The sequence below is a fragment of the Ranitomeya variabilis genome, chromosome 4 (genome assembly GCF_051348905.1).
Source record: "Ranitomeya variabilis isolate aRanVar5 chromosome 4, aRanVar5.hap1, whole genome shotgun sequence".
Taxonomy (NCBI): domain Eukaryota; kingdom Metazoa; phylum Chordata; class Amphibia; order Anura; family Dendrobatidae; genus Ranitomeya; species Ranitomeya variabilis.
The window spans coordinates 283,726,894-283,752,901 of NC_135235.1; the positions used below are offsets into that span (position 1 = coordinate 283,726,894).

The following is a 26,008-nucleotide window of genomic DNA, read 5'->3' on the forward strand; positions in this document are numbered from 1 at the left end:
TAAGGTAAGATTGCTCTCAGTGAGTGACACTGATGGGAGTGATTGTTCCCACTGTTCTTAAGTAGAAGTAATTGTTTAGGTATTTTCTTAACAATGCTATTTCTATGGTTGTAAATGATCCAATCCTACAAATGAACCTCTTTACGTACTACTGGGAATAGATCAAACCTGCATTAGTCTTCTCAGTGTGAACAGGATCAATCACTTCCCATAAATATGTAATGTTTCTACCTTGAGTAAACGCCGCTGTTCTCCTGAATCCGGCAATGTCTTTCTTTCGTTCCTACGCCTCTCTGTTCCTGAGATATGGCCATCTCTTTCCTGCATAATTACTAGTCACTTTAGCCAAGTGGGCGTAGTCTGAAACTTTTGTCATCTCATACAAAGCCACGCCTAGTTGGGTAAAATACTAGAATTATATGCAGCGAAGAAGGGGCCGTATCTCAGGAACGGAGAGGAGCAGAAACTAAAGAAAAACATCGCCGGATTAAGGAGCACAGCGGCATTTATACCAGGTGAATGAAAAAAAAAAAGTTGTGTGACAGGTTGTTTTTAAAGCTTGGCGATTGATATCGTAATTTGGAGGAGGGAGGCTGCTGTTTTCCCAAGACCTCACAGTGAGCTGCCATCTGAATATGGGCAGTTCACACTTACTGCCTCAATTAAAAGGACATTCTGGGACTACAGTATTTATGGCCTATCCTTAGGATGGGCCATTGTTAGCAGATCTGTAGAGGTCCTACAACCAGCTGATTGAGAGCTCCAGGGAGCATGGCATCTCTCATTGGTTACTAGGCACAGCTCTATACATCTCATAGTGGCTGTTCCTGGTACTGCAGCTCAGTCCTGGTCAAGTAGGCAAGACTGAGCTGCAGTACCAGGGACAGCCACTAAGGAGTGTTTGGCGCTGTGTCTGCTACAAATAATGGGACATTGTGGGTGGGTACAGAAATGGCTCGTGAGTAATCATAGGTGTGTAGTCATTACGTTCTCGTCTGCCTTAGATCAGAATTAAATTGTCCGACCACTCTTTCTTCACTATGAATGAGTGCTCGGCCAAGCAGGTGCCCAATCTGCTGTAGGAAGAAACGATTGGGCATGTTGTTACTCAACATGCCCAATGCATCTTTTCCTAAAAATCTGTGTTTTTGAAGACCTGTGAGTGCATTATTCATTTCTATCATTTATATGGCAGATGGTGTTCAAAATCTAAACATCCAATTTCTATTATTTTTTTGTCTGCCCACGTTGATGTTATTGATCACTGACCTATAATACGCCCAATAACTCTGTTATTTATTTTTAAACACTACGCTCAACTACATGCAAAATCGTAATGATCTGGGCTGCTTCAACCTGGATTATAAATTTGACTTTTTTGTAAATTGAAGTAATGCAATTTTGTGTATATATATATATATATATATATATATATATATATATATATATATATATATATATATATATATATATATATATATATATATATATATATATAATTTATTTATTTTGTTAGGTGACTTTTTTCTTTTTTGGAATTTAGCAGGTCTGATTTTAGGGTGTATTTTGAGTTGTAGACCTCCCTCAGTGAAAGCCACAGCGGTCTAAGCCAGTATGCAATTTTTGTATTTGCAAAAATGCAGTGTTTCCACGCATTGCAATGCAAAGGCTGAAAAAGGATAATCTTATCTACAATACTGCTATTTAAAAGAAAAATGCCCCCATATATGAAGATATCTTTTAACTAAATGCATGAGGCATTTTTGCAATTGGGTTTCATTAATAATTTTGCCTTCTAAAGTTCCTGTATTGCACTGCCTATTGCAGGCTGCAGAATGACTGAACTGAGGATCCATCAGTGAGCTTTTTCTAATAGCAGAATTTATTACCGCATGACAGTGGAGCTAAACTTTGTGGTTATGAATTGGCCAAGAGGAGCACAGAAGAAAGGATAAGGGCTCTTTCAGATGTCAGTGATCATCGGTCCAATCTTGGATGGCAATGCACATACTGAGTATCGCCAATTTCGCACTCAGGGGTAGGAAGCGCGTGGTCAGTCCACACATTAAGATCCAATCTCGAACCGATGATCACAGACGTCTGAAAGAGTCCAAATAGCTAAACTCGTCAGAACGAGCTCACTAATAGATCCTCAGATGACTCATTCTGCAGCCAGCACTAGACATAGCAGGAAAATGACAATAACCTCTGTATTGTACTATTTGCAATGAAACCAAATTGGAAAAGTCGTTTTCTATGATCTTGGCCATCCTTGCTTCTTCTGGATCAGGCCAGTTTGACCTTTTCGAGCCATGCCTGCTCTTTACAAAGACTGAACAAAAACAGGAAGGAAGTCATTTTTTTTTTTAACCTTGAAACTTTTTTCAAACATTCCTATCTATGGCTTCGGGCAGATGTTAGTTGCTAACACTTGGCTGATTATTGGTCATTGGGAATACAAGCCCCCCCCCCCCACAACATTTAGAAGTCAATAATTCACTCTAAAATGAGGTTTTGCATTGTTTTTACATTGTCGTACATGGATAGCGCTCATCCTTGTGAATATCCGTACGGATTGGTTACGTTGAAGTTTTAATGGACTATGTCAAAGAACCAGGCCTTGTGTCGAGAGTTTGGTGCCTCGTATCAGGAGTTTAAGGCTTCGTCTGCTGAGCCATTATGTACAAGTTAGCCAAATATTAGTGGTTGCTCAATCTGCCATTTAGGATATAAATTCTCTCCCGTTTTATTAGCAGACAATTACCAATAATTAATTTTTAGATACACATGTACCTGATCAGTGAGGGAGAATGTGATTTGTTATGTCATGTTACCCCTGGGACATAAGAGAAACTATACTAAAGTCAGAAAACATAGTCATTTTATAATTGTTAAAAAAAAAAAAAACTGACTTTGAGAGAAAGCACCGTAATCATGACTGGTCAATGCACGAGTACAGAAAGGCACCACTACAGCAAGCAGGTTATTCACTGCAGATTTACAAGTATCCATCGATTTTTCTCATTTCTCCCACCAGCGGTGATCTTACGGTTGCACCTTTTCCAGACTTTCCTGATTTTGTGTTCTTCCGAAACGCTGACCTATTTCTTCTGCGAATGCAGAACAGCAAGATTTCTGCAAAGACAAATGCAATGGATGATGACCGTTGTGCCATAAAAAAGGCCCAGTCATTCCGTAAAGAGTTGTAGGACTCCAAAGAGGTTATCCCTCAAAAGCCAGAAGCCCTCCCCTCCAGATCGGTATAGTGCCATTGGAACAGGACATGTGCAGGCGTTGCGGGAGGTGTCAGGTCGTAACTAGTGATGATCGCAAGTGCTCGTTACCAAAGTTTGCCGAGGGTGATCGGGTATCCGAGTATCACGGGTGCTTGAGTGACTTGTTTGAGTACCCACGGCCTTAGACATCTAAAAAACATGTAGGGAATGGCTGACTTACATTGGCAATCCCAGCATGTTTTGTGGATGTCTATCAGCCATGAAACATGCGGCATCGGGGACTTGAACATGTCACTCGAGCACCCGCGATACTCAGTGCATACCCGGGCACCCTCAGCAAACTCGAGTAACGAGCACTTGTGCTCATCTCTAGTCGTAAAGACATTTGGAAGTCAGTAACTCTTGATGTCACCAGATAACTTTTTTAAAGCTTCCATATAGCTTAAACTTAGGAGAAGCCACGATTGTTGTTGGAGAAGACAGCTAAGGATTAGTGATGAGCGAGCGTGCTCAGGTGCTAACCAAGTGATTTTGTTTTAGCCTGTTAGGAAATCTCCTATTCGACGGCCACAACACATGCGGGGATTGTCTGTTTGTTAGGCAACCTCTGCATGTGTTGCGGCTGTTGAACACCCACGAGACATGCATCCACGGGGACTCAAACATGGTATTCAAGCACGCTGAAGGCACTCTGTTAGTATCCGAGCACGTTCACTCATCACTAATAGGGACTTGTCTGAATTTGGACAAATCTAGAGAGCAATATTTCAGAGTTTGTACCTACATGTTATTTAGAGATTTTTTTTTTTTTAATATAGAGGCAGCAAATTGATCCTCATGATTTGTGGTTCATAGTAAATGGCATTCATTCACTCCAACCAGTTGCTGTGCAGACATCTTACCAATCGGTGCTTTGCAGCATGGGAATATTAGCGAGTGCAAGAGAATAATTGAGACACGTGAGAATGACCCGTATCTCCTCCGCAGAGTCCAAGCACGAGAATGGCCTGTGTCACCCCCGCAGAGTCCAAGCACGAGAGTGGCCCGTGTCGCCCCCGCAGAGTCCGAGCACGAGAATGGCCCGTGTCGCCCCCACAGAGTCTGAGCATGAGAATGACCCATGTTGCCCCCGCAGAGTCCGAGCATGAGAATGAAACATGTTGCCCCAGCAGAGTCCAAGCATGAGAATGACCCATGTTGCCCCGCAGAGTCCAAGCATGAGAATGACCCGTGTAGCCCCCAGAGTCCAAGCATGAGAATGACCCGTGTCTCCCCCGCAGAGTACAAGCATGAGAATGAAACATGTTGCCCCAGCAGAGTCCGAGCATGAGAATGACCCGTGTCGCCCCTGCAGAGTCCAAGCATGAGAATGAAACATGTTGCCCCCGCAGAGTCCGAGCATGAGAATGACCCATGTTGCCCCTGCAGAGTCCGAGCATGAGAATGAAACATGTTGCCCCCGCAGAGTCCGAGCATGAGAACCACTGCGGGACACAATAAGGGACTAAGGATATTACATGATGTGTATGTGGGGACGAGGGGGTGAATGCTAATTGCTGTATCGGAGACAAAACATTTTGCTCTCTGGACTCGGGATGGGAGCTGATCAAGGGCTATTTACCTGCTGTTGGTCGCCCTTGATCTTTGATTTACACACCAACTCAATGAATGAGACGACCAGAGCCAGAGCTAGACCGATGCCCAGAATGAGAAAGATGCCACCCATGGTGTGGGGTTGTACTGGCACCCAGCCGGCCTGCGCTTGCGCTTCCGTACACGTGTTTTCCCACCACTTTTGGCGCAGATACTCCAGATTGCCGGATTCAAATTGTTCCAGAATCGCGATGGTCAGAGGTCTGATGAGCGGCGAGTCTGCAAACGTGGAGAGGAGAAATATGGATATTTGATTCTGTGCCACCAATGTAAACCTAGAGCTCCTACCAAAATGAAGGCTGTCCCATTTATCCTGGGAGTTTTAGGACTTGTTCACACTGTGTCTTTTTTGGCCACTTTTTTTTGTATCACATTTCTACATAAAAACAACTCAATAATCATACGTTCACGCTTTTGAGCGAGGACACCGAATGCTGCAGCATCTTATCTTGTCTTATTAAAATGGTCATGCAGAAGGCCTAAGGCTGATCTCATGGTATAATTACTGTGATCCCAGATGACACAGATTATTGCACATGGCCATATCACTATTTACCTGCGGGCACCCATTGACCATCATGTGGGTCTGGCATTTTACCTCCCGATGCATGGCACAGCGGGTACATACAGCTATGCCCCATCACCAGACTCGTCATAACGCAAATGTGAAGTTGGCCATACACAAGATGGGGATCTCCTCAAACCTCACCATAGACATTTACATTAAGCTCAGCAGTATATAATAGCCTCCTTACAGATCAGAAGATTGGGCATGTTGAAATCCAACATGCCTTATCCTTTAAGATTTTGGTTACACGAAATGATGGCAGAAATCAGCACAACAGATCTGGAAAATACCTGACGAGGCAGCAATGCCGTAACCTCTGCCTCCAATAATTTCTGGCACGCGGATAAGATCACAGTGTTTGGCCACCACAAAGTCTTGACTGACGGATTCCCCCAGGAAGGCGTAGTTTGAATCTCTCACTTTTTGGACTCCTTCTGAAAAAGTCTTCACGAGGACCCGATCCTTTCTTTTATCCATGTACTCATAAATCATTCGGTAAGTAGGGTTCTTGGAATACTGTATGGAGGGTAAATGAGGGGTCGTTGTATCATTTGTTCTTAGGATATGAATCCTTTGAGGCATTTCTTTTTATTAAACGCATGTATTTTTGGCTGAAAAGCTTTTTTTTTGCAATGTGGTTTCATAAAAATTGTTATTTGTACTGTGTAATTTCTACAGCCTTTGATTATCACTGTACATAAGCAGAACGCAGAATGAGTTATTAATCAAAACGATCAATGATCTTGTCACGTTCCAGGGGGTGGTTCTTATCCTTGTACTCTAGAACAGTGTTCCCCATCTCCAGGCCTCAAGGCTCACCAACAGATCAAGTTTTCAGGATTTCCCTTGTATTGCATAGGTGATGCAATTATCACCTGGCCAATACTAAGGAAATCCTGAAAACATGACCTGTTGGTGGGCCTTGAGGACTGGAGTTGGGGAACACTGCTCTAGAATGATCTATAAGGGCTACACACAAACTCAATGACAGATCTGGCTGGTAAGTCAGTCTGCCATGTACTGTCATACATACAGGCTGTAGAAGCCAAATCGGTGTATTAATCGTATTTTAAAAATGCTTTGTAGCCAGAAATATATCTTAAATGTTAAAAAAGCTACCAACATTTAAGTATATGAAAGTAATTCTATCTGATTTTGAGATTTAATTTTAATCACCCAAAAAAATGACAAATCTTTGGCCACAAATGCAGATTATCCATTGACTAAATGGCAACAAGTTGAAAGAACGAGATTTAGTTACCTTGAAGAAATTGAAGGTGGAGGAGTTGGCTAATGTCCCAAACTCAACTTTATTTTGCTTCAGCAAATCATCAAATTTCTCAATCTTTAATGTTTGATCTTTGGCGTTATTCACGTATGAGGCAAAGCTGGCAACATATGCAGCCAGCAGAGTAATGGAAAAGAGCCACCAAATAACCGCAATGATTCGGGCAGACACAGACTTTGGCTGAGGCTCCACACCTGTGAAATATAAAGGAGAACATTTTTTATACAAATTAGTAAATAGTTGTCTTAGACCCGACGAGACTGGTGTTTTTACAATGAAAAAAATCTATTTTAGAATGGCAGTATAATCTTGATGTTAAAAGGAATCTTATGCCAGGTTTTTGTTATATAATCTGACATCAGCATAATGTAGGGGCTGAGCCCCTGATTCCAGCGATGTGTCACTTACTGGGCTGTTTGCTGTTATTTTGAGACAATCACAGTTTTCTTCGCTCTAGATCTAGCAAAGCTTGGAAGGCTGAGCTGTGTATAACCCCGCCCACACCACTGATTGGCTGTTTTCTTTGTACACTGAGAGAAAGCTGCCAATCAGTGGTGGGGTTGGACCAGGAGGCACCTGACACCTAGTCCTGTAGTGATAATCTCCTGCTGATAGAAAACTGATTTTATTGAATTGGCAACACACAGGTCAGTAAATCGCACATTGCTGAAATCAGAGTCTCTGACCCTTCAACTGTCCTTATTTTTAGAAGTCCAACAATACATTCAGAGAGCTCATGAGTCTAATTGTATCCAGTCTCATCCCACACAGCCTGACTGACAGCTGCTGCTTGTACTGAGCATTGTGAGATCTCAGCAGGGTGAAGGGACACTGAGTTGCCGTCCATCAGGCTAGATAGGAGGACATCGAGTGAGATTTTCAGAAAAGATTATACTACCATACTGACATGAAGTTTCACGGTAACTACAGCAGCCTCATCAGGTCTAAGAGATCAATTTAATAATTTATGCAGTTTGTATTGTGAAAACTGGTGACAGATCCTCTTTAAGGAAGATGCGACTTGCCTTGCAGTGTGAATGCCCCCATGCCAAACCAAAGACTGTTCAGGAAAGTATACTGGTTCTGTTCATTGGAGGGTTCGGCCCATTCGCATGGACTTAACCTTATAAAATATAAAGTCACTGTCATTTATGTGTTACATTACATGAAAGGTATGGATTCTCTTCTTGGAGACCTACAGGTGCATCTCACACAATTAGAATATCATCGAAAAGGGTACCGCATTTTCCGGCGTATAAGACGACCCCCAACTTTTCCAGTTAAAATATAAAATCTTCTCAAAAGTTGGGGGTTGTCTTATACGGGTGCGGAGTTCGGAGCAATCTGCAGTCGCCGCATATGGTGGGGGGAGCTGTCCCGATGACGAGGTGAGGGGGCGCCTCACCGGGAAGGTGTAAGTGAAGCAAACTGCAGGCGTCTGGATCGCCCGGGGTATAGAAAAAAGAGAGCGGCTCTGTGCCCAGAAAAAAGAGAGCGGCTCTGTGCCCAGAAAAAAGAGAGCGGCTCTGTGCCCAGAAAAACACGCCTCTTTCACCCGTCTGGCCCACCCTTGTATACTATTACCTCCTTCTCTGCCTCTCAGATCTCGCTCCAGAGGGCTGCAGTGATGCCGTGCAGGCGTGCATATACGAGATTTGAGAGGCAGAGAAGGAACAAGGGCGGGCCAGACAGGTGAAAGAGGCGTGTTTTTCTGGGCACAGAGCCGCTCTCTTATTTTCATACCTCGGGCAACCCAGACGCCTGCAGTTTGCTTCACTTACACCTTCCAGGTAAGGCGCCCCCTCACCTTGTCATCGGGACTGCTCCCCCCACCATATGTGACGACCACAGATTGCTCTGCACCCGCCATATAAAACAATCCCTGACTTTTGAGAAGATTTTCACGGGTTATAAGGTTATCTTATACGCCGGAAAATACGGTAATTTATTTCAGTTCTTCAATACAAAAAGTGAATCTCATATATTATATATTATCATTACAGAGTGATCTATTTCACGTGTTTATTTCTGTTAATATTGATGATTATGGCTTACAGCCAATGAAAACCCAAAAGTCATTATCTCAGTAAATTAGAATACTTTATAACACCTGCTTGAAAAAGGATTTTAAAATCCGAAATGTTGTCCTACTGAAATGTTCAGTAAATGCACTCAATACTTGGTCGGGGCTCCCTTTGCATCAGTTACTGCATCAATGCGGCGTGGCATGGAGGCGATCAGCCTGTGGCACAGTGGAGGTGTTATGGAAGCCCAGGTTGCTTTGATAGCAGCCTTCAGCTCGCCTGCATTGTTGGGTCTGGTGTCATCTTCTTCTTGACAATACCCCAGAAAAACTGAAATAAATTAACTTTTTAATGATATTCTAATTTTGTGAGATGCACCTGTATTTAGACCTAGGAAAAAAACAAAAGTTGCTCAAAGTGGGCGCTAGCTTTCGTCCTACCGGAGGAGACCCGATTTAGAAGACAACAACCTCATTAGGGTGATTTTTGTGAATAAAGGGGGACCTTGTTCTGTAACCTTATTAGCCAAATCAGTGATCGGCTACCAGACATGTCCATAGACAGCCCATTTATTCCCCCATTGCAGTGGTCCTTGCCAATTCCAAAAGTGATGACATTCTGGCCACCAATCAACTGACTGCTGCAGCCGATCACTGGCCTTAATGGTTACATATGAACATGCAGAAAACAGAGCATTGATTGGCTGCAGCGGTCAAGTGACTGATGACTGGCATGTCATTACTGAAGGAGTGTTGGCACTGGAACGGTGGGAGATTCAAGAAGAAATCAATAGTTGTTTCCTTATTTTTTAAACATTCCGCACCTTAAAGCCAAATTTGTATGTTCCCATAAACCCCTTTAATGATTAGGACAAGTGCTCTGACCGTTCTCACCTTCCCACGAGGAACACGCACAGGCAGGTAATCACATAGGAGCTTATGATTCCCATCCACAACTGTCTGCTGAAAGGATCGAGGAAGCCAAAAAGGTAAGACCCCTCTGAAGATGACTCTTTCTTGAGGAGTATGCCGATGCCAGTCTGCACGTAAGGTTTGGTGAATGAGATTACGTTTTCTCGTACCGAAGTAATGGTTAAAGGAGCCACTGCCAAGTCCGCTTCCTAGAAGAGCAAAACTGCGTGAACTAAACCAATCTTTGAGGTTTTTTTCACCCACAATGAATTGTATCGTCAAGTAAATTGTCTCCTTGTTTTCCTAGAAACAGCGCCACCCTTAGCCATGGGTCTTGTCTGGTATTACAGTTTGTCTCTGTGATGAGGGAGCAGCCGCCATCTTGGATATGGGGCATAATGCTGGCCTCCTATCAGAGATTGGCCTGACTCCATTTTGTCTCATATCAGAATTCACCTGGTCACACGTCTGCAGGCACATTAGCACTCCTGGCCCCCACCTTTTCCCTACTTGAATGAAGACCCTTTAGGATATGTGTCCACTAGGGTTGAGCGACCTTTATTTTTATAGGATCGGGTCGGGTTTCACGAAACCCGACTTTCTCAAAAGTCGGGTCGAGTGAAATCGGCCGATCCTATAAAAAAGTCGGGGTCGGGGTCGGCCGAAACACGAAACCCAATGCAGTGCAATGGGATACTATGGTTCCCAGGGTCTGAAGGAGAGGAAACTCTCCTTCAGGCCCTGAGATCCATATTTAAGTGTAAAATAAAGAATTAAAATAAAAAATATTGATATGCTCACCCTCTGACGCGCCCTGGTAGTAATTGGCATCTTCCGTTCCTAAGAATGGCGCTTGAAAGACCTTTCGATGACGTCACGGCTTGTGATTGGTCGCGGCGGCCCACGTGACCGCTGAGCGACCAATCACAACAAGCCGTGACGTAATTCTCAGGTCCTAAATTCCTCATTCTAGGAATTTAGGCCATGAGAATTACGTCACGGCTTGTGATTGGTCGCTGAGCGGTCACGTGGGCCGCCGCGACCAATCACAGCGCCGTGACGTCATCGAAAGGTCCTTCACGCGCTGATTCTTAAGAAGGAAGGCTGCCGGAAAGAAGCCGAGGGTGAGTATATTCCTATTAGGTATATACTCACCCTCGGACGCACCCTGCTTCTTTCCGGCAGCCTTCCTTCTTAAGAATCAGCGCGTGAAGGACCTTTCGATGACGTCACGGCGCTGTGATTGGTCGCGGCGGCCCACGTGACCGCTCAGGGACCAATCACAAGCCGTGACGTAATTCTCATGGCCTAAATTCCTAGAATGAGGAATTTAGGGCCTGAGAATTACGTCACGGCTTGTTGTGATTGGTCGCTCAGCAGTCACGTGGGCCGCCGCGACCAATCACAAGCCGTGACATCATCGAAAGGTCTTTCAAGCGCCATTCTTAGGAACGGAAGGTGCCGGTTACCAGCGGCGATGTCCAGGCTGCGTCGGAGAGGTAAGTATAGCAATATTTTTTATTTTAATTCTTTATTTTACACTTAAATGTGGATTCCGATACCGAGTTCCGATATCGCAAACATATCGGAACTCGGTATCGGAATTCCGATACCAGATTCAGAAGATCGCCGACCTCATGGCCGACCCCACACAGGGGTCGGGTCGGGTTTCATGAAACCCGACTTTGCCAAAAGTCGGCGACTTCTGAAAATGGCCGACCCGTTTCGCTCAACCCTAGTGTCCACGTTCAGGATTGCATCAGGATTTGGTCAGGATTTTTCATCAGTATTTGTAAGCCAAAACCAGGAGTGGGTGATAAATACAGAAGTGGACCATATGTTTCTATTATACTTTTCCTCTAATTGTTCCACTCCTGGTTTTGGCTTACAAATACTGATGAAAAATCCTGACCAAATCCTGATGCAATCCTGAACGTGGACACATACGCCTAGTATCGTAATGGACTGAGACCAGTGTAGCAGCAGATGGCTCTTCAAAGCTTGAATGAGGAAGCCACGCCAGCAGGGGGCATGGAGGTGCCTGGGGGCTCAATAAAAGCATACATGTCAGATGGCTACAGGAGGACACGTCTATTGTCTTCCCAGCCGGACCGTCTACAACATGAAATTATGAATTATGGACTCATTGTCCGAGGTACAGGCTCATAAAAAATATCCTCATAGCCCTGAAGAAATTGCGCATCTGACAGTGCAGCTCCCAGGTCAGTGAGAGTTCTGGAACCCGATATGTAGAGATCAGCCTCCCACAGCGATCGAATGTGTCCAGGTTTGATCACTGTACGACCGGCAGAACAAACCACATGCGCTGGTACCGCCCGTGTACTGGTCTGATCATCCTGAGAGAAGTTATTCCATTTATTAAGCATTGGGAATAGATTCTGCAGGGAAGCTGAAGGGTGGAGATTGTTAGCCCACCCAGGTACAGGGGGGAGGGACACAGAAGGATTAAGAGCTGAGGACACATGGAGAGTGAGACTCAACAGAAGAAGATGATGATGAAATAAGGAATAGGGCATATGCCAGCCTGTCAGTATTCCGGGTTTTCCAAGTCACCTTGTGAATGATTTTGTTAAGATGGAGTTTGCTGTTTTTGTCTGCCCTACTTCCTGTTTGTTTGTTTAAAACCCGGGTCAGGTGTCAGCCTCTTTGCTGGAGTATTCTGATTATGTTCTCCTTCAGCTAAGCTGCTGGTTCTGAGTGTGTCTCTACCTCTGGCTCTGGACATTCCCTGCATATGTAAGCTACACTCTCTATGTTATCATTAGCCTGCTGACTTGGAACTTAACCCTTGGTTCATTCCTCCTGGTAAGAACTGTGTTTTTGGAACTTTGTTTATGGACTTGTTTCTGGACTGTGCTTCTGCTTAAATCCTTCATTTACTCCCCCCGGTGGGAGCTGTTGGAAACAACACCAGTAAAATACTTATGTGAACCTGTTTCTGAACTTACCTGTGTTTATGCCAAATCTGGGATCAACTTATGAACTAGTTTCTGGACTTACCCGTGTTCATGCCACACCTGGGATGAACTTGTGGACTTGTTCTGGACTTCCCTGTGTTTACTTCATACCTGGATTTGACTCTTTCTGCACCGACAGTGTTTGGATCTGCACCACGTCACCTGTCACACTCCCCTTTTGATCACCTTGCTGAGGACTCTGCCTTAAGAACTCTGCCGATTTGCTGTGTATGTTTCAAGGACTTGTTTTCATTCCAGGACACTGGGGGTTATCAGTATATTGCTTTGGGTGTTATTGCTGTTGTACAAATACACTATTTGCACTAAAGAAACCCATCTCTGTCTGTTCATTGCCCCACGCTATCAGAATCCTTGAGTTCCTACAATAGTATTACACAGCCAGAGGGGAGCAAGCACATGCTTTTTGGGGGCTGCCCGGCAACTAGAAGTCTTGTACCTGTGGAACGCAGAGCTCCCCGGCCTCCACAAGCAACCTTCAACCTGGTAAATTGACCTCCAGCTTTATACCTCTAAGCCTTGTACTATTCTTGTTATAATTTACTCTGACTAACTCTTGGTATATTTTGACTGTATATTTCATGTAAATATCTAGTGCGCCCTTAAGGCAATTAAACCATAAATTAATTTTGGGCTGATCCTTTTATTCTGATTGCGAATCTTAGAATACACAGCGTGGGTAACAGGGCAGTCTCCCCGGCGGCCATTTGCTCTAGGTGCAGTTCCCTTATTGACCTGAGAGACTAAGGGGGTGCCGGAGAGCTGTGCCTGTGTAGTTAACGTCACGGATTGGTGACGTGGGAGGAACCAGTTTTCTTCACAGTCTCTATTCAAGTACTGGATACAGTCCACAGACAGGAGTGGCACTGTTTCTAGAAAAAAATACATTAATTTTCTAATGGTGAAGAACTTAAACTTTAGTGGCACTAACGTACAGGCGAGACACTGCGCTGTGGTAGAGGCGCCACATACCATTTGTGCTCCTTTATACCATGATCTGAAACTCAGTTTTGTCCCATAGTTTGGATCTACAGGCCTGTGTGAATGTGCGGCCATTATCTGTCCATAGAACAGAATCCATGGGCCAAACGTTAACCCTCCATAAAGTGGACTTTGCTGTCCGGATGTAAAAAACACCACAACTACCAACTTAAAATAGTGTAGAACACCTCTATATCCTTAAATTATATAGATTTTTAAAAAATTCCAGTTGCTTATTCCATAGCTATAAGCTGTAGATCCAATGCTGTATGCCGCCAAGGAGACTGGGAAAGAAGCAATATGGCATCTCCTTACCCGTTTGTCTGGATCTGCCATCATTTGGTTGCAAGCAGTGGATGCATTATACTAAATATCTTTCTCTCTCTATCTATCTATCTATCTATCTATCTATATATATATATATATATATATATTGTAAATCTGTTATTAGGTGGCCACTTGGGCATACCACCCACTGTGTCACACCATACAGCTGCTATGGGGCATGTGAGCTGGTGGGGCCCGTTACCAAATGGCACTGCTACCTCCCAACACTTCCCTTGGCATTTCGATATCAAGAAGGATGCAGATACCTTTGAACACCATACTGGAGGAGGGAACGTCAGCTCCCTGCTCCACCATTCAGCCCCTGTCCTATGTGAGTAGTTTTTTTTTTATTTGTCAGTCACTACTTGTGGAAGTCTGTGGAATCATCCCTACTGTGTGTAGGTCCATCATACTGTGTGAGTGGCTGTTGTGGACATAATACTGAATGGGGGAGCTGTGGTGGCCATCGTACTGTGTGAGGGACTAGGTTGACATAATTCTGTATGGTGGAATCACACGGTGTGGGGGAAATCATGCTATGTGGGAGATGTGGCGCCATCAAACTATGGAAGGGACTGTGGTGACATCATACTGTATGGGGCATCGCACCGTGTGGGGGAAATCATGCTGTATGGGGGATGTGGTGCTATCATACTGTGTGGGAGGGACTGTGGTGATATCAAAGTATAGGGGCATCGCACGGTGTGGGGGAAATCATACTATATGGGGGATGTGGTACCATCAAACTGTGGAAGAGACTGTGGTGACATCATACTGTATGGGGGCATCGAACCGTGTGGGGGAAATCATGCTGTATGGGGGATGTGGTGCCATCATCCTGTGTGGTAGGGACTGTGGTGACATCATACTGTATAGGGGCATCGCACTGTGTGAGGGAAATCATGCTATATGGAAGATGTGTTGCTATCACACTGTGTGGGAGGGACTGTGGTGATATCAAAGTATAGGGGCATCGCACGGTGTGGGGGAAATCATACTATATGGGGGATGTGGTTAATACGTTTGCAAAAATTACTACATTTCTTTTTTTTTTCAGTCAAGATGGGGTGCAGAGTGTACATTAATGAGAAAAAAAATTAAACAAAGTGAAAAATCTAAAGGGGTCTGAATACTTTCTGTACCCACTGTAGAGACCAGAACAGCTGTTGAAAAGCGATGCTAGACCTGGGGAGAGTGAGCAATATCTCTAGCTTTGTTATTTACATGCCTGCAAGTTTGTGGACCCCAAAAATTTAGCCGCCGGAAGATGATAAGCATGTCTATGTCTATATATACTGACAGCAAAAATTTAAAAACTGGGAAAGATTGTAACTAGTAATGAGTCAGCATGCTCGGGTGCTAACCGAGTGACATCAGCGTGCTCGAAAAATATGTCCGAGTCCCCGCACCTGCATGTCTCACGACTGTTCGACAGCCACAACACATGTAGGCGCAGGGACTCGGGCATATTTTTCGAGCACACGGAAGACACTTGGTTAGCACTAAACCATGCTCAGATAACAACTTATCCCTAGCACATTCACTCATCACTAATTGCAGTGAAACATTGGAAAGTTGGATAAATTGGAAATTCAATAACTATGCTACTTACCTTCCTAATAATCTCCCCAACTATTCCATTCCACACTCCATTCTGGTCCTTGGCACCGTACCGACCATCTCTCACCACATGTAATGTGTAGTTAAACTCCAAGGCTTGAGAAAGCTCAGACAGAAGATCCACACAGTATCCTTCTAATTCACCCGAGTCTGTCATCATAGCGAAGGGCTGCTCCTGTTGTGGAAGATTCGAAAGTACATCAGTAAAGGGCAACTTGTCGGCAGCCGAAATCCTGCACAAGCGCTGCAATTCTCGGGGGCGACACATGCACAGATTGACAGTCCGGCTCTTGATCATCCGAACCTTTCTGCTCATGTGTCACCTGGGAATGATAACTGCAGCGCCCCAGAGTCCTGGTCGTTGCAGTACTGTGGCTCCGCCGCTAAGGGGGGCTATGGTACGTCTGATGGCACTGAAGGAGTTCATCTGACCAGGTATCACAGACACCAATACATTTCACAGTCTGGCCTCCAGGGGGAGCTAAGGGTTCTATTCATTAGGCCACTCCTCACAGTCTGGTAAAACTGGGGGTTAGGCAGGAAGTTAGAAAGAAAGCTGACTGGGTTGGAACCAGGCAACACCTTGTGGCAGAGGGTGTTGTAGGGGAAGATTCGGTAGGGTCCCTGTCAGGGGTGGGATCCTGACAGAGGCCTGGCAATCAGAGAAAAAGCTACGGGACCGCGCCTGCACTTCATAGCGGCGGTGCCCTAAGAAAGGACAAGAAGCGAGATTTATTGTGCTGAGTCAGAAACGAGATCAACGCAACAGGGAGAAATACCAGTAGGAGTCGTGCTGTTAGACCGAGGCAACATCCTACTGAGGCGTAAATAACCGGTGGCCGGAACGCCGAGGAAGTACAGAGCTCTAAGCATTACTTCAAACCAACGGCAGGGCAGAGAGCTATAGGCTGGCTGCCTCACCTACATCACCTACGCAGACATAGGGGGCAACCTTTGGAGAGGGGCGACTCTAGGGTCCCGGAAGAGCTCCGAGCCTTCCCGTCATACGGGTGCGTCCTACCATAAGATCTGGGGGGTGAGAAGAAGAAGAACATCAGAATCGAGTTGTTGTGAGGGAACACGAGGAACAGACACAACAGTTGTGGGGTACTATCCCGTAAGCACAGCAGGGGAGGACCACAACACACAAGCGCTAGAAGGAAGGCACAGATTTCCACCTGCAACGGGAACTCTGGAGGTGCCATCGGACCGGCCGGACTTGCGCAGCCCGGTTAACCGTATTCCGGACTGAGGACCCAGAAGCCTTCAGTAAAGAGGTAAAGAGACTGCAACCTTGTGTCCTCGTTATTAACTGCGACCGGCACTACACCGCACCACTACCACCATCCACATCTATTACTGTACGCCCCTCAGCAGGGTCACGGACCGGGTCTAGCCACCGTGACAACCCCAGAGCAGAGACTCAGAGGCCCGGTACCGGGTACCCCTCGGCCTTGCGGCAGTGGGGGCGCTACATAACGATTGCATGAGATCTCATGCCAGGGAGCAGCTCACAGAGAAGAGTGACCTGTCAGTCACTGACAAGGGGCCGGCGATGGGAGGGGAAAGAGAGAGAGAGCTGTCAGTACTGGGGAAAGCCTTCTGCATGGCGGCTCTTTGGCATGAAAAGTCGTTAATGGATTTCTATGGCGGTTTCTAAAAAATTCTTCAATTACCAAAGTCACCAACTAGAAGGAGATGACATCAAATGCTTTATTTCTTAAATATAATATATATGTGTTATCACGGAGACAAAGCCTAAATCTTCATCGAGTACTTGCCAGAATAGTTGTGACCGTCACCGTTTTTGGAATTTGACGCTTTGTTCTTCCCTGCAATTAAAAATATTATTATATTTATTTATTATATTATATATAATATTATTAATGTTATAGTTTTCAGTTCACCATCAAATTAAATCTATCGGCCATTTCCTACTGCTCAAATCAGACAGGAACAGAAAGTTAGGTCTTGGACTGGATTCAAAGTCTTTTCTCAGTCCATACTAAGGACAATGCAAAAGATCCAACAGGACCCCCAATTATTGCAAGTCGTTAATAGTAATGTCTTTTCATATAGGCCAAAGAGACTTTTTGGGCCCCCTAAGCTCCGGAGCCTGGGTAGTGGGTACGATTGCAATCCCTGCACCTTTTGTAGTAACGCCCCTGGTTGCAGAACAGTGAAATAGACAGGATTATGGAGAAAAATATTGATTTTTACGGATGTTGTTAGGATTTGTAAGCTCCCATCTTAAAAAAAGAAATAAAAAAAACTTATAAGCCATAAGGTCACCAACCCTACTTACTGGATCCAGCCTCGGTATAATTTCTAGCTTCCTCACAGAAAAAAAAGACCTCCCAGAAAAGCGGTTGAGTCTCCTGGGCGTCATATCTTAACACTGCCCCCGCAAGAGTTATGGAAGTGATTAAAAGTCGCTGGGATGTGACCTATATAAATTGCTTCTGTTAAAGGGGTTTCAGAAATCCCCTGTTCCCCGACTGCAGTTTGCAAACAAACCAAGCCTTGCTTACCCTCCCCAGATCAATCACTGAGTCTCCATTGCTGCTCCTGGTGTTTGTTATTGTCAGCAGTGCTGGCACCACAGCCTAGACAGCACTGCAGACAGTCAGCGGTTTGTGCCATCAACTTAGGCAGAGCTGTTCATAACTCACCAATTAGCTGCAGCGCTGTAAGCGTGACGTCAGCACTGCTGACAATAATAGACACCGGGAGCAGCGGTATAGTCTCAGCGCTGGAGCCAGGGAGGGGGTTTTTATTAAAAAAAGCAACAACAAAAAACTGTGCCAGGGGACAGGGGTTTTGGAAAACCAGAAAACCCCTTTAAAAGAAACAATTTTCCCCGCTTCTCCTCATTTCCATCATCTTTCCTCTCCTTACATCTAGCTATTGGTCACAAAATATGTGAGGCCCACGGACCTTACATGTGAGACCCACGGACCTTACATGTGAGGCCCACGGACCTTACATGTGAGGCCCACGGACCTTACATGTGAGGCCCACAGTCCTTACGTGTGAGGCCCACGGTCCTTACGTGTGAGGCCCACGGTCCTTACATGTGAGGCCCACGGACCTTACATGTGAGGCCCACGGACCTTACATGGGAGGCCCACGGACCTTACATGGGAGGCCCACGGACCTTACATGCGAGGCCCACGGACCTTACATGCGAGGCCCACGGACCTTACATGCGAGGCCCACGGACCTTACATGCGAGGCCCACGGACCTTACATGCGAGGCCCACGGACCTTACATGCGAGATCCACGGACCTTACATGCGAGACCCACGGACCTTATATGCGAGATTCATGGACTTTATATGTGAGATCCATGGACCTTATATGTGACTGGTAAAGGAGCCCTAATTCTGGGCTGCTGGCAGACATTGCCACCTAGGGAATAAGACGAGGCTGTTGCTGCCATATGGAACACATGTTGTGAGGGACTCAATCCTTCTTCAGTAACCATAGAAACAGTTGTTGCTATGCTCCTTTTTCTCTCTGGTTCCAGATGTTTTTACCTTTAAGTGAAATCCATCTGATCCTTCTGCACCTTAAAAGGCAAAAAATAAATAAAATATTGTTATCAGCATTTCAGAATTAGGGTAAAGATGTCAGATCCTTCCGCACATAAATCAGTCACAGTCATTAGAAACACCCGGGACTAGGATTGTACAGAGATTTCTCTGGGGTCATCAACAAGACGAAGTTCTGACCACTGAAAAAAGACATCATTGTCTCCAGCCTAAATGACCTTTAAATGACATGAAAATATAATAACAACCCCCCCCAAAAAAAAAAAACGCCAAAAAACAAAGCACTTCTGGCCTGACTCAGAGTTCATTGCCCGTTTTCCTTGTTTTCCAGAGATTCTTTCTTTCTTTCTTTTTTTTTATCTTCTAGATAATCCTTGGCAAGACTTGGAAGAGTTGTAAAACAAGCCGGGCTGTTTTCCTCCTCTCGGCTTGAGTTGACTGCTCGGAGAATGCGTTTTCTTGTTCCCTATTCAAAGCCTCTCGCACATAAAAGTTCTTTTCACGTGAAGTTGAAGAGCTGCCGGAGAATATTCCGAGAAAACGAGTCTATCAATTGATGCTGTCAGATGCCCCAGCGCCTCACAGTACGAGGCCGGCAAAAGCTTTATCTGGTCTTTATTCCAACTGTCGTCCTCTACGGAACCGTAAATAATTGGGCGTTGGTATAAAATATCTCCGCACTGTCAACCAGTAAGGCGCAGACAGCTTCCACCCAGTTATAATTGCTCATTTGCTATTGTACCAACAGATATTTACATGCAACCGCACGTGAAGAAATATTTGGGAATGTAGAGTAAGGTTCCCAGATTTTTCTTTGGTTTTACTATCAGACTTGACTTCAGGCTGCAATGTACACTTAAAGGGGACTTGTATCCCGGGCACAAGAAGCAAATTAATTCTACTATTTTATTCCCTCTGCTCTCCTGAGTATTCCACTTTTTGTTTTTTTTAAATCCGTCATATGGTTCCAGAGATATGGGCCTTTATATTTAATGGTAATTTGTATGATCTTTACCAAGAGACGTGACTTAAAGGATAATTATGCAGAGCAGCCAAAAGACACGCCCCAGAGAAACCTATGAGCCACTCCTCCTTACTAAAGATTAACAAAAAAGTAGTACTAAATTAAAAGGACCATATCTCTGGAATTATAGCACGGATTTAAAAACAAAACAAAATGGTATACACAGTGGAGACGCAGGAATAAAATAAAAGCAAACTGAACACTTTTGACCCAATGACACCTCCTCTTTAAAGGAATAGAAACCCTAAGTCCAGTCCGACTTTCATAGTGCCAGTATGGATTGTGATGTCCCAACTGGCCTCTGATCCCCTGACACAAAATCAATAGCCTCATATATGATTGTGGATGATCAGGAGACCCATGGCCGGTCCGAACATGATGATCTGTACTGCTATCATGAAAATCAGATGTGTGAATGTGGCATGACAGCAATAGTTTGTATTGCTCCCTTCCATTGTGTAGGCTCAATGTACTGTAGTTGTTCTTGTCCCTTGATGTCTAAATCAAGTAGGCCCAGAGGCTTATTATAACTTTAAAAGATGTGGCCTTGGTTGGGCCTTAAAGGGTTAGTCTGTGTTTTGTTTATTTTAACAAAATGTATTGAGGACATGATTTGTGGCATTTACTAATATATAAAAATTACAAATTCTCCTCCTGCACACACTTTGGCAAGATTCACACCCTGAGCATGGACTACAATTCATGCTCCGGAAGGGCCACCATTACGGCATTACTATCCTTGCGGGTGTATGGGGCCCCTTGAGCAGAAGCAATGGGAAGGGGGCTGGACTTCTGCTCACCTGGCCCCAGAAGCAGGGGTGGGTTGCAGTGCACATCTCGTCGGCAAAGGGAGCTTTGCTTGAGCTCCACTCCTGTCAACAGAACGGCAGCTAGGAGCTCCCTCCGCCTCTTCTGTGACCGCTTCTTACTGTTTTGAGGGTGCAGTGGGGGAACGCAAATTATGATTAATTTAGACTGGGGGATGGGGTACAGCAAATGATTATGAATTGAGACGGGGTTGAGTACAGCAAATGAAGATGAATTGAGACGGAGTGGGGTACAGCAAATGAAGATGAATTGAGATGGTGGTACAGCAAATGATTATGAATTGAGACTGGGTGTTGGGGAGCAGTAAATGATAATGAATTGAGACTGAGGCATGGGGACAGCAAATGATTATGAATTGAGAATGGGGGTGGGGAACAGAAAATGGTGATGACTTAAGAGTGGGGTGTTGGGGAGAGCAAATGATTATGAATTGAGGGTGGGGGGAGTGCAAATGGTGATTTGAGGAGGGGGTCCTGTTACTGTGCAGGGCGGCACTTTGTCACTTTTTTCTTCATCTGACAGTGTACAAATTGGGGAAGAAGTGGGGAATGTGCGCTGGAATTGGTGCTCCTGATAAATATGTTACTTTCTGCAGAGACCAGTCCTGGCTGGAAGAAGTGATAGTGGTCTGCGCTGGATGATGAAAAGCGAAGATGAAGGACTTCAACTAGAGACGTCACTGTATAATGTCACAAGTGATCACTGTAGTACCTGCACACTATACACTCCTCTGTATAATGTCACTGGTGATCACTGTATTACTTGTACATTATGATGTACCACATACAGAACTCCTGTGTATAATGTCACCGTTGATCACTGTATTACCTGTACACTATACACTATATACAAAACTCCTGTGTATAATGTCACTGGTGATCACTGTATTACTTGTACATTATATACTATATACAGAGCTCCTGTGTATAATGTCACTGGTGATCACTGTATTACCTGTACACTATATACAGAGCTCCTGTGTATAATGTCACTGGTGATCACTCTATTACCGGTACACTATACACTATATACAAAACTCCTGTGTATAATGTCACTGGTGATCACTGTATTACCTGTACACTATACACAAAGCTCCTGTGTATAATGCCACTGGTGATCACTGTATTACTTGTACATTATATACTATATACAGAGCTCCTGTGTATAATGTCACTGATGATCACTGTATTACCTGTGAGTCATTGTGCTACCTGTACATGTGACTGGTGAGTCATTGTGCTACCTGTACATGAACACTAGATACAGAGATCCTATGTTTTATGTCACTGGTGATCACTGTATTACCTGTACACTATACTACACTATACACAGAGCTCCTGTGTATAGTGGGGAAATAAAAACGCCAATAGCCTTTTTTAAAGATAAAGATGATTTGAACTCTAGTGTCATTTTTGGATAAAACAATCCTAAAAGTCAATATTAGCCTTTTAAAAAGTCCTTGCCACATGACTTAGGATGAGATGCCAAACCAGACGGTCTTTTTTTCAGACTCGTGTTTCGGGGAGTTTGCCCCTCATCAGTAAAATAAGATATCTGATTTGGGAATGTTTTTAGTGCCAAGTTGCCATAAGGAGACTTAATGACATAAGGTCAAGGAATGATCTTAGGGGAATCCTGATCTTAAGTCATGCAGCAGCCATTGTTAAATGGTCAACATTGGTTTTTAGGATCAGACATCCAATAGGCGACACTAGAGTTCTTGTCCTTTTCTTCTCTAAAGAGGATTTGTGATGACATAGATGGTGAATAAGTTATCTGGAGATGTGCTTATATATCACCGGCCCGATCAATCTTGGCTAATATTCAGATTGAGTTATGGTAATAATGAACGCACTACCATGGGGAGCTGTATAACTGACGGGTGTAACATAAAGAAGCCATTGTATCCCTTATACAAAAGGCATATTTGAGTTGAATTGGATCCAGATGACTAAGAACATGGCTCATTAACCATTTCTTTGCTACAATGTGAATGTTGATCTTATATATGAAGTTTATTTCTATATAAACTTGCAGTAAAGCAGACGGCTCAGGAATAGTTTATGCTGTGACTATACAGACTTTATATTTACACCCATGAGAGACGGGCACCATCTGTCTGACAAAAGTCTGTTAGAAAGGGACTTAAGACTTATAGCTATGGCAAAATATCGTTCTCCTAGTTGGAGATTGTTACTCAATTTGTCATTTTCCCCATCATAGAATAAATTTACTATGAGTACCAGTGCCGGAGGCAAGTATATTGCACCCCCCTAACCTAAGGACTGGTTGCGATCCAGTATACAACCCCTTCTTCCCCATGCAGGTACATTGTATGATAAGGAAGTACTGATGTAATTATAATTTGCCCCATGGCCCTCTATTTTTTTTTTTTCATTCTTTTTTAATGAAATTGAAAAATAAAATGTTATACATTGTTGGAATATTCTTTTATTATTTTATTACTCTAGTCCTAATCTAAGCCCCAACTAGAACTCTAATCAAAATTGTAAAGAGTGTACGAATGTAACAATTATTGTGAATATTATTATTTTTAATTTATTTTAATATAGGGGAAACTTTCAAATTTGTGAAAGCGCCACCAACAGGTCTCAAGTGAGAATCGAGGCTGGGAGCTACGGAAGAGAACAGTGCACTTGATTCAAACTAGTCTTGTTCAGCCTCTGTCCCTGCCTATGCAGAGCACTGCAGCCAATGACAAACTCATGTCAACTGCTGTGTTCTGCGTAGGAACTGGCAGCAGAGACCAAGATGGCACAGCTGGCCCTGGCTGCTTAACCGGTTGAGCTCACCGGCAGCACACATATTGCTTACTGCTCGTCCTCCTCTACAATTTGAGAATGGAAGGTTCCAAAATGTTGTGCCCTAATAGAATTTGGCCAACCACCTCTGTGCCCCCTACGCTATGCCACTGGTAAGCAACCTGTTCACCTGAGAATGTAGGTCATTATTCTTTAGGGTGCTTCCTGGAATAATTAATTTAGGAGGACCTCTCTGCCCCTTGAGAACTCCTCATGAGATGACAATTGTGAAACATCTTTTTTGTTATTCCTAAATTTTTCCAACTTGAAATGTATTAATAAAATGACAACTGGGTGTTAGCAGTTGTGGGTATGTCTATATACAATATCCACACTGATTGGACAAAAATAAGAAAAATGGTGACACCCAGTTGTCAATTTGTTTATATTTTTACAGGAAGGATAACGGAGGAATGGTACAGCTAAGAAAATATCCTTCACATTTGTTATTTTCTCCATTTAAACTCTTAGTTTGTGCTCATGTTTCTTAAACACTGTTGGTGGGAAAATCTACACTGGGTGTGCCATTACACCTCTTACCATCACTTTGCTATGATTACAAGACCTTCCTTCTACTGCACAGTGAATGCTTACGTGGCACTTTTAGGCATGATACAGTAGTTGCCTTTTTTCTCTCTTGGGTGCCTATATTGTTAGGTGCAAAAAAAACAACCTGTTTCTTAGTGACAGTCTGAATTTTGTAATTTTCTCTATGACAGTCCTACAAATTGAAGCTGAAATATTGCCTTTACTATAAAATATGATACACTGCAAAAAACAACCCAAACTTAAAGAGCTTGTCCACTACTTTAACACTGATGACCTATATCCTTAGGTCTGATTGATGGAGATACGACAGCCGGCATTCACTGACCAGCTGTTTTCGGTGTCGGACTTGGCCAGATGTGCTCAGTTATGAAGCTACCATTGATTTGAATAGATGCTGGATTTTGAGTACCCGGCCATGGCCACTATTAGTAGATAGAGCTGTTCCGTAACTGAGCACTTTCGGTCCCTCCCCGCATCTAGAATAGCAGATTGGTAGGGATGGTGCCAGATATCGCACCCCCACCGATCAGACACCGATGACCCATCCTGAAGAATAGGTCATCAATGTTAAAGTAGTGAACAACCTCTTTAAATGCCTTTGCACAGATTTTTTTATATTTATTATCTATTAGTATCTTAATGCAGAGCTAAAATAAATACCAGTTGGACAATTCACGCTGCCCGAACCATAAGCAGCATGAATCCGAGTCTGGCTGCGATATTCCAGCCGTGTACGTCTTATACTGAAAAATTGCACATGAAGTGGAAATGACAGGACTTGAGCTATGCCGATACATTAAAGCAAGTGTAGTGTAATATATACATTGTAGCAAGTGAAGACAGCTTTACCCTGGATACACACAGACCTCACCATCCAGCCTGTATTACAGGGAGAAACACTCCCTTAAGAATAAAATGTGAAACTTGGATCAGGTTGCAAACTTAGGTTTCAAGGGAGGTCAAATTGAAAAATAATGAATATTGATTGCACTAATATATGTAAATTTATTTTTTCCCACATCAGTTTTCTTAACATGTTAAGGAAATTAATGGAGGATGTCAGCATTAACTCTAGCCTCCGACTACTCAGTGATTGTCAGCACTACTACCTTGTGCTGACAATCATGGAGATAATGAAGTTGCTTAGTAGTTGAAGTGATTATTTACAGAATTTACTTTACTGACCCGTGTCCTCCATCCAAAGGATGACAAGTGTGAAGACCAGAACCAGGGATTTCTTCATGGCTCTCACTGCGAAACCTAAAGAAAAGCAGATTTTCCAGTTACATTCACTTTCCAAATCAGATGCTTTCTGTTGCCAAGGATATGTTATTTTACTCCTGTTACTAGGGTTATCGCTCTTGTTTTTTGTCCAATAATTAGCAGCTCCTGGATTCAATCATTACAGTCACGTACCCCAGGAGGAGGATGATTTATAGATGTAATGTAGAGGATGCTCTGTGCATAGGCAGATCAGAGATGATCGGGAATTTGGCCCCGGAGTGCCCTTTTCCCTCATAGTGAGGGGTGGTTTCTATAATAAGATGGGACTGGGACATGTTTCTATATCAGTTACATAATGTACTATGGGTGAAATAAGTACTGAACACGTCATCAATTTTCTATA

The 26,008-nt window shown here is 43.9% G+C and overlaps 1 protein-coding gene across 2 annotated transcripts in view; it reads right to left on the reverse strand.

Annotated features, from left to right (window-relative positions):
* Positions 1-1,498: 1,498 nt before the first annotated feature.
* Positions 1,499-26,008, reverse strand: part of LOC143764476 (putative glutamate receptor) — a 32,118-nt gene continuing 7,608 nt past the window's right edge. Inside the window, exons 2-11 of one of the 2 annotated variants that reach the window (XM_077250073.1) lie at positions 25,567-25,641; positions 19,144-19,169; positions 17,386-17,436; positions 15,597-15,779; positions 9,663-9,889; positions 7,771-7,868; positions 6,719-6,939; positions 5,748-5,973; positions 4,858-5,108; positions 1,499-3,135 (exon numbers count right to left, since the gene is read on the reverse strand). In XM_077250073.1, coding sequence (XP_077106188.1) covers positions 3,046-3,135; positions 4,858-5,108; positions 5,748-5,973; positions 6,719-6,939; positions 7,771-7,868; positions 9,663-9,889; positions 15,597-15,779; positions 17,386-17,436; positions 19,144-19,169; positions 25,567-25,624 — 1,431 coding nt within the window. In that variant the 5' untranslated portion in view covers positions 25,625-25,641 and the 3' untranslated portion in view covers positions 1,499-3,045. Of the gene's footprint in view, positions 3,136-4,857; positions 5,109-5,747; positions 5,974-6,718; positions 6,940-7,770; positions 7,869-9,662; positions 9,890-15,596; positions 15,780-17,385; positions 17,437-19,143; positions 19,176-25,566; positions 25,642-26,008 lie in introns of both variants that reach the window. The other variant, XM_077250072.1, reaches the window with a different exon arrangement.